This window comes from Sinohyriopsis cumingii, chromosome 3 (assembly GCF_028554795.1).
Source record: "Sinohyriopsis cumingii isolate HCF-2022 chromosome 3, ASM2855479v2, whole genome shotgun sequence".
NCBI classification, from domain to species: Eukaryota; Metazoa; Mollusca; class Bivalvia; order Unionida; family Unionidae; genus Sinohyriopsis; species Sinohyriopsis cumingii.
Genome location: NC_142963.1, coordinates 65,128,183 through 65,141,059, shown reverse-complemented (window position 1 = coordinate 65,141,059; position 12,877 = coordinate 65,128,183). Strand labels below are relative to the sequence as shown.

The following is a 12,877-nucleotide window of genomic DNA, read 5'->3' as shown; positions in this document are numbered from 1 at the left end:
CATTTGCATGGAAGCGCCTTTTGACCTTTCTACTCCATTCGCATGGAAGCGCCTTTTGATATTTCTACTCATTCACATGGAAGCACCTTTTAACGTCTGTTGTAAACATCGGCCATTTTTAGCGGGTTTTCGTAGCTCCACCTTCAGGGAAAACCCCCTATTAGATACCTCATTCATTGCTGACTATGGTTGCGGATTTTGTTCAGTACTTTTCATGATTAGAATCACAACTATGAAAGCTTCAATAACTTGGGTAAAGGCTCTGATATTGATGTAGGTAGCAATTAGTTTTTATAAATTATCAAATTCAGATGACTTAGTGATGTAGACGCAGACAAAGAACTTGTAAATTTCGAGTATGAGAAATGGCAGCTACGGTTGGTCGCACGGCTTCACTGACTTGATGGTGAACAAGTTCTCTCTCGATTTTAAAGCACATAAAAAATTCTTCTGTGAAAAATAATTACACAGCTATAATGATCGGACTTTACTCTTAAATTTTGCCATACATAATAGATGTGTACCAAAAAATGTAAAATGTTTAAAATTGCTGTTAAATGTAACATACACTACACTGCTTAACCCTTTACCTCATAAAGCATAGTTACAAAGTGCAGCGTGCTATAAATAGAACACCTGTTACCTATTCGACTCCATATGCTTAGGCCTGCCTGTTAACTGTTAAAATTGATATACGTTTTTCATATTGTTTTCTTTAATATGGCATGTAATATATAGATTGCTCTTGTTCTGCTGAATTTATGCTTTTTTTGCCACATATATTAGTATGCTGTGCTTATACTTCTTGGAGGTTGTCATGCATGAACTTGCAATACTACAGTTCAGACTCACATTTATGATAATTTCCTTTGATCAGGTACTTGAGTAACCAATCATTGGGATTGATGGCTTTAGATGTTGTTGTACCATCCATTGTAGCTGCTGTTAATAATCCAGAGGAGGTTGTCAACTGGTATTGTCAGTAAGGATTATGTCAGCTGCTTGAAGAATGTCTGGTTACATTAACTACTGTTTTTAAATTTCAGAATGTCCACCAGGCTTTTATGGTGATCATTGTGCTGAAAGCTGTGGATTCTGCAGGGATGGAGCTGTATGTTACTTTGAAAATGGTAGCTGTCCCAAGAGTTTGTGTTCTCCGGGATATTTTGACACTGTGTTTTGCAAAACAGGTAAGAATATACTGTTGTTGATAAGTTTGTAGAAAAATGTTTGCCATTTAAAGGGAAAAATGCACCTTCTTTTCAGAATTAAACCCTCTTTATAAAAATGTTTGAATCCTCCCTAGCCAGTTACAGAAATTATGCCACTGCACCAGGCTAAACAAAGTGTAAAAATGTTGTACAAATTTGTGCTTACGTAAAGCAGTGATGCATGAGAATTCCTGCAAATTAGTTAAAAGCAGCTCATAAAAAGTGCATTATGTACAGTATAGAATTTTATTTAAATGTTAAGATTAACCTAGTAAATAAGAGTACCCAATATTTGTTTAAAAGTTAAAGATAGTTAATGTTTGCCCATTCCAATGTTTGCAGCTGTAGATTAATATGTAAGAGGAATTTGGAAATTCAACTTATTATTTCTTGCAAATTGCACTAGTTATTTCTAAGAGAGAGACGTGCATGTTAGAGGGTTTCTGCTGTTAGTGCTCTATCAACTCATTGCTATGTACAGTTTTTAGTCCTGATGGTGAATTTATATTCAAACATGGATTGGTGGAAAGTGTCTGATTATTGTGAACTTTCAAGTCTTTGTTATCATGTTTTTCAAAATGAATAACAGAATGAAGAAAGCACAGGGTGAAGTGAATTTTCTCCTGAAATAAAAGGCAAGAATTCCAAAACAGTATCAGATGCAGGATTAGTTGAACTGCTAAGGAAGAAATCAAAATGTGAAGCAGAGTTTCAAAATTTATGACTTGTGGCACAATTTGGTAAAACACATCATTAAAGCAGGAGGTGTGTTTCACAGTATTTGCAAAAGTAGTAGGAAAATGTCTATTTCTTTTCAACTTCAAGTCATTGGTGGCACATTATACAAAATGGATAACAGAATGAAGGTGAAGTGAATTTTCTCCTCAAACAAAGGGTGATAATTCCAAAACAAAATCAGATGCAGGATTAGTTGAACTGTTAAAGGAGAAAGCAAAATGGGAAGCAGAGTTTCAGAATTCATGGTACAAATTGGTAAAACACATCATCAGAGCAGGAGTTATGTTGTGCAGTATTTGCAAAATTAGTAGCAAAAATGACCTTGATCGGAATTTGGCTGTAAATTAGAATGTAGACTCTTACATGACACACTGTGTCACCCTATCATGCATTTTGGAGCAAATATCCATGAGGTAATACTTGTAAAATGTTGAAAATTCTGCAGAGCAGTTAGAACAGTTTCCTATGCATCTGCTGCTTCAGACAGCAGACTACGGAAAGGCATTCTCAGCAAAGAAAACTCTTTTCGTACAGAGATAAGGAACTGATTAAGCTCAGATCAGTCCAAAATTAATGATTATAGAACTAGATGGGAACTCTAATATGGATTTTGATTTCCTTGCAGTCCTAACAGAGAGGAGCAGGAAGAAAGAGATAGATATTTAAGTGTTGGGTTATTTAAGTGTTGCATGTACAGTAAAACCTGTCATGAGTGACCTCTGCTATGAGCGACCACCTGTCATTTCCAACCACAATCGTAATGCACGGATCGATTTTACTATTTAAATGCTCTGTTATGAACGACCACCTGCTGAACGCGACCAGCGACCGCGATTTCTTGGCAAAATATGCATTTTGACACTGCTATGAATGACCGCATCGCCAAAAAAAACCCCAAAAAAAACAAAAACAGATTGACACCACTGACCTTAACTTAATCCTTTGTAAACACGTAAGCTCGGGATAAATGTATTATGCAAACAAAGTGTACATTAAATAACACTATAGTTGAACAACCATATATCGAGATAAACACCTATAACCATCATTTAATCCTTTGTAACAAAGACTGCATAAATAGTAAAGATTGCTCTAATAAAGTATTTAAAAAGAATTTGTCTTGCTACACTACCAGTTTTGTGAAATTTACAACTCCAGCGTACGATGTCATTTGTAAACTGCAGCTAACCAGACTAAAGTACATGTCACTAACCGCCATTGTAGTGCTGAAGTCATGCGAATAGCCAGTAAGAGTAACATCAGAGGGAGTAATGATGGATATACGCAGTCAATTTAGAGGTTTGTATTTTTTCTTTATCTTTATGAAAACTCACAAAACGCAGATAGTCCTTATGTCCCATTGAGAAATCGTTTGAAAGGGCTTCAGTGTAGGTTTGAGTACATCGTTTGTCTTTCCAGTTAATCATTTCCGGATTTTTTTATTTCTTTTGTTAGTGTTTCACCAAGCCACCATCTGTTTACCTGGGTGCAGATGGTCGCAATCTTTGTTTATCGAGCAATAACGCTGTTGATTTAAACTTCGTCTCAGAATAAATGTATTGTTTCTTGATGAGTTAATTATGTCTTTTGGTTTCATTCATTGGTACATAATATATATTTATTCCACATTTCCCCAAAACCTGATCAAAACTGGTAGTCTTTATAACGTCAACACTAATAACAACGGCAGAACCTCCGCTGAAAAAAAGAAAAATTTTAACACTGGAAGAAAGGATTAATGTCATTGAAAGAAATGAAAAGGGGAGACCGCTCGCAAAATAGCAGTCAGCTTAAGCGTCGGTAAAACGCAAGTTCAAAATGTAATTAAAGACAAGGAGTCCATTAGAAACGAATGGCAGAAAGGTGCACAAGCACAGAGGAAATATGCCACGGCACGATGGACAGTTTACGGAGATCTGAACGAGCGAGTATGGGAGTGGTTTTGTGTTGCAAGGAGTAAAAACATACCAGTAAGTGGAAAGTTGATTCAGGAAAAGGCCATAATTGAGATACATTTTCAGACCAAACAGCTGAGTAAAACATGTCAACAAAGAAGTATAATGGATTTCTTAAAAAACAAGTGAATAAGTGTATAGAATAAGATATCTACATCATATCTGTTAATTTTTTGTACCTATTAATGAGATGTTGAAATATAAATTTTATTCTCGTTGTTTGATAGATGTATATCTTTATAATATATAGATATTTTGAGAGGAATGCATGCAATATTTAACAAGATTTATGAATATTTATGAATAAAGGATATGATACATGTACAGTGAGTATGGGTATTATTTATTTTTCAACAATGCTAACTATTGACCCTGAAAACCAGTCCATTTTCACACACCTCTTATGAGAGACCACCTGTCTTGAGAGACCGCTTTTGGTTGGCAGAAGGGGCGGTCTCTCATAACAGGTTTTACTGTATAGTGAATTATGTTGATTTCCACTCCCCATCTCCACTCAGCTTGTTTTTCTATTTCCCCCACACGGGTGGAGATTCCCTGTTTCAGATATAATCCTGGCAGCATCTCTGCAATTAGGCATTAGTTCTTCTGGCTATATAGCATTGTCTGTACATACATTAGCACAAGTTGTGAATACTCCTAGTAAACTACTTTAAGGATTGCCATGAAACTCTTCACCCACATTCATCCCATGGTCTGGTTGGTCTTAAATGAAAGTGGTACTGCCCGGGATCATGCAGTATGGTCACCATGGCAGCAGCTTGACAATTATATTTTCGCTGCTACCTCTGAATGGGTTTTCACTGAAAGATCTTTTTGATATCTTGTTGGTCCCAAATGAAAGGTACCAAGCTGCCACCACAGCAGCCATCTTGAAAATCCTTTTCCTACTCCTCTAGAACAGAAAGTCATATTGATGTGGGGTTTTCAGTAGAAGCTTCTGATGATGTCTGGTCGGTCATGAAGGATAATTGTTCCAATCCGGTGTCTAATATGGCCACCACTGGGGCCATCTTGAAAATCTTGTCATTATTTCTCTTGAATGTATGGTTATTTCAACATGGAGTTTTCACTAAAAGCCATTTGATTATGATGCTGATCTGACGTCCATTATAGCTGCAAAAATCAGCCTTTTTGAAATTGGCTCTGTCTGCAGGGGCTACTCATGGGATAGAATCTGAATGTACAAGACTATGATTCCCAATCTCTGTACTAGGCTGATCTCAGCATTACAGTGTATTCTGGGCCGATCCCAGCTCAAGTAGAATTGGTGCTAGGCTGATACCAGCTCAAGTAAGATCTGTGATAGGCTGATCCCAGTTCAAGTGTATTCTAGGCTGATCCCAGCTTAAGACATGCTGATCCCAGCATAATAGTGTATTATGATGGGCTAAACACATTTTAAAGTGAATCTATGCTAGGCTGAACCCAGCATTATAGTCTGTTCTGGGCTGATCAAACTGTTTATTACATAATTTAAAAAAAAAATGGAGTCCAGCAAGTGATACATGTTGAAGAGGAATTGGAAAATAAGCCCCTTAAAACGTGTTAATAATCAGTACAGAAGAATGAAAAGGAATATTAAGATTTTTATGAATAAAAGCAGGAAGTGACACTATTATATTTATTGGGCATCATATGTCGACTTCAGTATGTCTTAGGGCAGGAGATATGATTGGCATTTGTCATGTGTAAAAAGAAAATATTTGAAGAATTACATCAGATTGAGAGATAGCAATAAGCCATTGAGCTGCATAGGTTTGGAACTGAAATTAGTGTAACTATTCTTGAGGTAAATAAGAACTTCATGTACATTAAAAACTTTTAAGTTAAATATAATACCAAACTTTTTAAATACATGTTATCCATCTTTATAATAGCATACGTGCCAACCCCTGGTGAGGAAAAAGTATAATCCAGGTGGACGAAAAGAGTAATCCAAGCATAAAAAGAGTAATCCACTTATAACATAATAAAATTCAATGAGCATCTGTACAAAATGATTTATTTACCCCTCGTGTCTTTTAATGTCAATTACTGCTTGAAATTTTCATATATAGCACTTAGAGCTGATATGTACACTGATGGGGACATTTTTCTAAATATAGAATGCAACTCCTTTATGAATTCCAGTCAATCACTGATGCATTATCAGCTGAAAACCCCATACAGTTCAGCCAACTTATATTTATTCCAAGCATTATTAAGCAAATAAAAAATGTTTTCTCATTGGAATCTACTGTTAATTCTGGTAATGAAAGAAGAGCACTCTTACTTTACCCTTTTCGTTGTCGAAGTCTCTTACACAGACTGGCTTCAGCTTATTGTCATCACAATCACTTCATCTCTCTGTTGCAATATTAAACGGCCCAGTTTTCATGGCTTCTGCAATTTTAAGTGAAGTATCTTCTACTAAACACCTAACAATATTAGATGATTTTGTTCTTGCAGATATTTTCTGCAATTTTGGAATCAGGAAACATCATTTGAACAACGGACCAATGTAGTCTTCTACTGCTAGGGGTAGTCCGTGTTGTTTTAAGAACTTGGTAAATAATGCCTCTGCATTATATAAAATTCGTGTCCATAATTTAGGTCTGCTATAAAAAACGAGTTACCTTAGTATTGGAGTTAATAAAATGAACTAATTAAAGGTTTCTTTGTTTTACCACAATGATCAACATTTAAATCATTTCTACACAGCCTGCAATGGGCGTGAAGCTGCCCTAGAATGGAATGCTGTATTGTTAAATTCATGTATTCATCTCTGAATCAATTTTTTTTGTCTTTTTCTGATCCATCTGTGAAATTAGTTGAAAAACATTTTTGCTCTAACACACACGTCAACAAGAATAAATCTGACTACTTTTAGCGTCAAATACCTACAGACTAGTTCTGTACCAGATATGAATTAGAACAAAGAATCTGTGAGCTAAGATCACAAAATAGAAAACCAGTCTGTTCTCTCCAAGCTAAGCCATACAACTGCTATAAATAGAAACCGAGGTCAAAAGTAAACCAGCATGTTTCTTGGAAATAGGGTAACTGCTATTAATAGAAGATAATTGTTACGGAAGTGCATGCAAGTCTTCGGACAAGTGTTTTCTTATGTCGTAGTTACGTAGATACTGTCGTTTCTAGAATACGGTCTGAAAGATTAATGCTATGCTAATCAAAAAGAAAACAAATTATTAATTTTTTGGGAGGGGGAAATACCTAAAATGCGTAGTCCAAATACATTTACGCATCAGGCGTAATTTAGTGAAAAAAGCGTAATGATTATACCAAAAGTGTAATGGTTGGTATGTATGCAATAGCAGTACATGATAGTTTGTTATACCTTACTGAAAACTGGTCCAACTTGCGAAGAAAATCAATTGCCTTACTGAGATAATCTTGTTCAGGTTAGCACTGCAGACCTGGTCTGCCAGTTCAGTTGGATATATAAGTTTTTCTTTGCAGGCCCATTTAGTCTATATATAGGGTGAGAATATCAGGTTTCCATGTTGTGCTTCATGGACCATATGGCATACACCATGAGCCTATTTATCCAGCCAGCCCGCCCCCCCCCCCCCCATTTGATATGTTGATTCATTGGTTTGGTGCTCATATAAAAGAGTTTTAAGATCTGTTGGTCACCTGCTTAGTGAGTTACTTTAAATTTATGCAAAGCTACTCCCACCCCATCCTACACCACACACCCATCTGCAAAGGAGTTGTATGAAGATTCTAAAACTTTTGCACACCTACACGCCACACCCAATCAAATCCCAAGGTTTTAAGTCTTTATCTTGAACTGTGTAGGAAGAGTTTCTTGATGTTACAAGGCATGTAGACACACATGTGCAGTGCACATGGGCACATATGAAAGAAACAACATCCCTGCCTCTTCTAGCTTGGGAATAATTATATTGATGATAACCATACCTGCCATAACATGCAGTGTCACCCAAAAAAACAGGATTTTGGATTCTAAACCACACCCCACACCCAGACACGGTCTTGTTAAAAAAACACAATTTTCAGGAATCTTAACAACAGTAAACCTTATACTTCTTGACCACCACCATATGCCTGTAATCTTTAGACTAGTCTCTATGAACAGTGAACAATGTTGCTCAGAGCTCACCTAAACCTATCCTTGGGACATGCAGCTGATGTAGAGGCAGTTAAAAGGTAATGCAGTCAGAAATAAACAACAAAACCATTTGGAGATCACTTAATTTGCAAAAAATAAATAGGATGATATGTCATTTCAAATTCTGCTGTGGAGTTGCCCACTTACCATATATACTCTCGTATAAGCTCATTCACGTATAAGCTGACCCTCAAAATGAACAGGTATAAACATTAAAAAGTGCATGACCTACGTATAAACCGACCCACAACTCTGAGACATCTCAAGATGCACTAGTTAAGTTCTAAATGCATTCGTTTAGGTAAACTTATCTTTTAAAAAAATTACATTTATATCTCGAGGTTGGCGTGCATGATTATTAAAAAGAAATGGCATAAACTTGTTTGAAAAGTAATTTATTTAATTTTCTGTTTTCTTGCTGTTTCTGCATAATTCAGGTTTGTGTATAATTTGATCGAACGATGACAAGAATTGAGTAATTGCGAGTTGCTGTAACACTACCTCTCTCTGTTGACTTGATTGTTTGTTTATGCATTATTGCATTGGACATTTTATATCAGTGCACCGGTAATTATGTTTTTTATTTGCTTTGAAATTGTTAATTCCTAACTCATTAAAATGCAATCCCAGAATGACAGCACATGAACAACAATATGGTTGATTCAATACTCGCAATTAGACTACTGAACGTATATCCATAATCTTGCCACTGCATGTACATTGTAAGTTTGATTACACACTGAATTAAATACATACCTTGGAGTCGAATCATGGGCACCATTGTGATAAGCTTTAATGATATCTCCAAAATACAATAAGGAAGTTTCAGAAATAATGCTTCGAAAATTAAGCTAATACCATAAAAGATGAGTTGTAGTTTGGTTTGATGTAAGCGACCTTACACCATACATGTAAACTTTCACACTGGGAGAGAACAAAAGCTCCTGATTTTTGGGGTTGCTCTACACCTACCTCCCGATTTCATAATATCTTCCGATTTTTGCAGAGAACTCCCATTTATTACATTATGACTTCAATTTTCATTTCTTCTGAACAAGAAAAGTCCTACATATTCTGTTGTATCACCTGTGAAGTATTGTTGTGACGAAATAATTACTAGAAAGAATTTGCTTTTTCACCAAATAGAATGTTAAGTTTAAACATTATTCACATAAATTAATGTTGTTTTCTATACCTCTACAACAATTAAAAAATATAAAAAATAAACAAGAACAAAAAAATAAACCACAACAATAAAATCTCCCACAATTAATTTCAATCCCAAGAATGATCACTACGAATGCTGTAACTCCATATGCTATAGCGCCATTCCCGCAAAATAACTTGCACTAGTGAATACCTGGCATTTTTAAACCGCATATGCCAATGTTAATTACCATCGTTAAATTAAAACAAGGAATGAAAATACACACCATGCAGCAAATGTGTTGCACATACGATAACACACAATGATGTTATATACGGTAAGCTATATGAATTACATTATCGGCCCAACATTACAAAGCAATACATTTCATAGTAAAATGTAACTTTATTGCTAATATAGATCTGTTAAGTCACATACAAGAATAGAAAATATTTGCATTATACTACTGAAGTTGGAGTTACAAAGAAAATATACAAAAATTAACATGGTAGTAAAATAGTTGCAATTTATAATATACATAAAAAAAATTAATAAATGACTCGCATACCTCTACAGCTGAAGATGTGCAAGTATTTGAGTAGACTTCTCACTGACAAGACATACCGTAATGTAAAGATTTCGTTCTACAGTGAGGCATTTATACACAGACAATGTAGCCCTACATCATCTGTGCGCTAGTTAATCTGTTTTTCCCATAGAAAGCACTTTGCATGTGCGGCATAGGATGAACCGAACTGTTTTAAAATATTGTGTAATATAATAAATCACTCTCAGGTATCATTGTACACAAAAAATGAAACCAGAGTACATGTATTTAATAAATAAAGAGATTTATACACTTCCGTAACAATGGTGTATGGTGCAAAATAACCATGATTGTGTTATATCCAAGTTAAGTATATGACGATATGTTGCAAATAAAAATCATTATTTGAAAACACATTCACTGTCAATGCAAATGACAATCTTTTTGCTAGCATGGGTTACAAAAGGTATTATTAAAGCCAGTTATTGCTGTGTATTTACCCTGTAGACATAGATGCCTGTTTGGTCAATAAAGACAAATGGCAGAGATGCTATAAATTCGTTGTTTGAATTTGCCAGTAGGATATCAGATGCAAAGGTTATGTTATCACAAAGCAAGTCAGCCTTAAAAGACAATTTGTGATTCTTGTGTGTTAATTTTTTTTTTAATACTAAGTCGGCTTACATAGGGAAGCCAAGTTTGGTTTCTTTGTACTGGTATTTATGGGAATTTTTGAAAATAAATTTGAGACAATGAAACGGTTTTTAATGTGATGCAATCTAATGCTTCATGCACGGACATCAATGACACAGTGTTTTCCAGAAGATTTGGAGGAGAACAAAAATATATCCATGTGATGAATTGGTTAAGGTCAGAAGAGAAGAAGATAATTTTGCAGAAACATGATCATTAGCATGGATAAAACTCTGGTATACTTTGATTTCATTCCTGGACTGACTTTTGAAAAGAAGGGATTTAAATGTGTGAGAATTTACATGACTGGTGCAGAGTAAATCCTACTTTAGTTCTTGCACATTCTGCTTCATCAGCTGTGTTGTCTCCAGTGAGTAGTTTTCACTGCATGAGGAAGCTAAAAAAATATTCATGCACCGATAGTATGGATTTATATGAGTTCAAATGACAGTCTTTTCACTGGCATGGGTTACAAAAAGTATTATTAAAGCCAGTTATTGCAGTGTATTTACTGATTACAAACAGCAAGCAAATAAAAGCCCAAGTTATGAATAAATGCAACCGGCAGCAAGCATTAAACTTGTTATTTGAACTTATCGACAGGATTTCAAATACAAGTGTTATTTTGTTGCAAAGCAAGCCAACCTCGGAGGACAATTTTGGATTCTTTTAAGCTTCACAATTTTTTAAAATACCAAGTCATCTGACAAAAGCCAGGTTTGGTTCCTTTTTGCTGGTATTCATGGGGATTTTGAAAGTAAATTGAAACAATAGAACAGTTTTTTAAATCAACATAATCTAGTGCTTTGTGCAAAAACATCAGTGACCCAGCATTTCCCATGAGATTTGGAGGAGAAAAAATATAATCATTTGATGAAATTGTGAAAGCCAGAAGTTAATAAAGATGAGTTGGCCAATAATATGATCATTAACAATGATCTCATTCCTGGACTGACTGTTGATAAGAAGGGAGTCAAATGTGTGAGAATTTGCACAACTGGTGAAGATAAAGTCTTACTTTAGTCCTTGCAGTTTCTGCATCAACATCTGTGTTGTCTCCAATGAGAATTTTTCACTTCATGAGGAAACTAAAATATTAAGTATGGATCATATGTGTGTTGGACAAAGGTTGGGGTGATGAGAAGGTTCTGCTGGGGTTTGAAATGTTTTATCTCAAGTACACACTTTTTTTATTTTTTTTAATTATAGTTTTAGTGCATTTTGTGACATGTAATTTTCAAATGATTTTATAGGTGTCCCACAACTTGCAACTCAAAAAAACTATGTGTTGCATAACATGCAGTACACACAAATTGCTTGAAAAATTACTTTTATGGTGTCCCTATAATACAGTGTTCGAATATATAGTATATTTTGCCATCGTGTGGATTTTAGGACAGAAACTTGATGTTAGTTTTTATTCAAAATATCAGTGCATATTTGATTATCTGAATGTTTGCACATATGTTTGGTGTTGGTATTTGACAATTCCAAGTCTATTAAATGTTGAAGTCTATAAGTGTATTCATTGCTCAAAAGAAAACAGGCAAGTCAATTTCTTTTATTCAGATTTTAATTTCAAATTATTTTCTATAGGCTTTTATAAAAGGATAGTTGATTCTCAGTGTCATGGCATAATTTTCTTTTGAGTCATGTTGAATGCCCCTCACCCCTTCCACCCCTTTGGACCTCAAAACACTTTTTCAGTCTCGAAAATCCACCAGCACTGTCTGAAAATATGGCAGGTATAGATAACATGATATAAAAAGTAGTATCAGTTTTATACTAACAAATCAGACTGTATTGTTTGTAATTTGTTATAGTTTCCAAGTTTTCATACAGCACAGATTTATGTTTATTTTTAATGAAGAGTTCATTTAATATGGGTCCTGCATTTAGCAAAGAGTAAATGATAATATCCCATGTGGTCCACTGATAGTTAATTTAAAGTACTTATAAAATTTACAATATGCATATCAGTTGTTCATTCACACATACAAATACACACAGACATACACTGGAAAGGTATAGATTATTTCATTACATTTTTTTATAACCTGAACTAGGCAATATGCTAAATTAATATATTACAGTAGAAATTGTTTATTTCCTTTAAAATTGCATATTGAGAGAACTTACTTTAAAATTAATGGAAGTGAATTCCTTCATGTCAGCAAGAATGATTTTGTTTTTGTATTGCTTAGTTCGTGGTTTGGGAAGGGTGAAATTGGTAAGTTAAGAGGAAAGTTTTTGTTTACTGTACTTAGTTGTGTGACCTTTTTTTTCATTTTTGAAATTCTTACAGTGCATTAAATTGTTACTGTAGGACAAAAATATTTCTTATTATCTAATGCTTCCAAGTGTCTTTTCCTTGCTTTTCTTTTAATCATGCCTGCTTGGTTTTCAGCTTGTACCAATGGATTGTATGGA

At 34.8% G+C, this 12,877-nt stretch overlaps 1 protein-coding gene across 1 annotated transcript in view; it reads left to right on the top strand.

Annotated features, from left to right (window-relative positions):
* The window catches only part of LOC149803006 (uncharacterized), a 264,028-nt gene extending 261,539 nt beyond the window's left edge, over positions 1-2,489 (top strand). The window contains exons 18-19 of the mRNA XM_089953867.1: positions 1,047-1,190; positions 2,395-2,489. Of these exons, the coding sequence (XP_089809993.1) occupies positions 1,047-1,190; positions 2,395-2,489 (239 nt within the window). The remainder of the gene's footprint in view (positions 1-1,046; positions 1,191-2,394) is intronic.
* Positions 2,490-12,877: the final 10,388 nt, after the last annotated feature.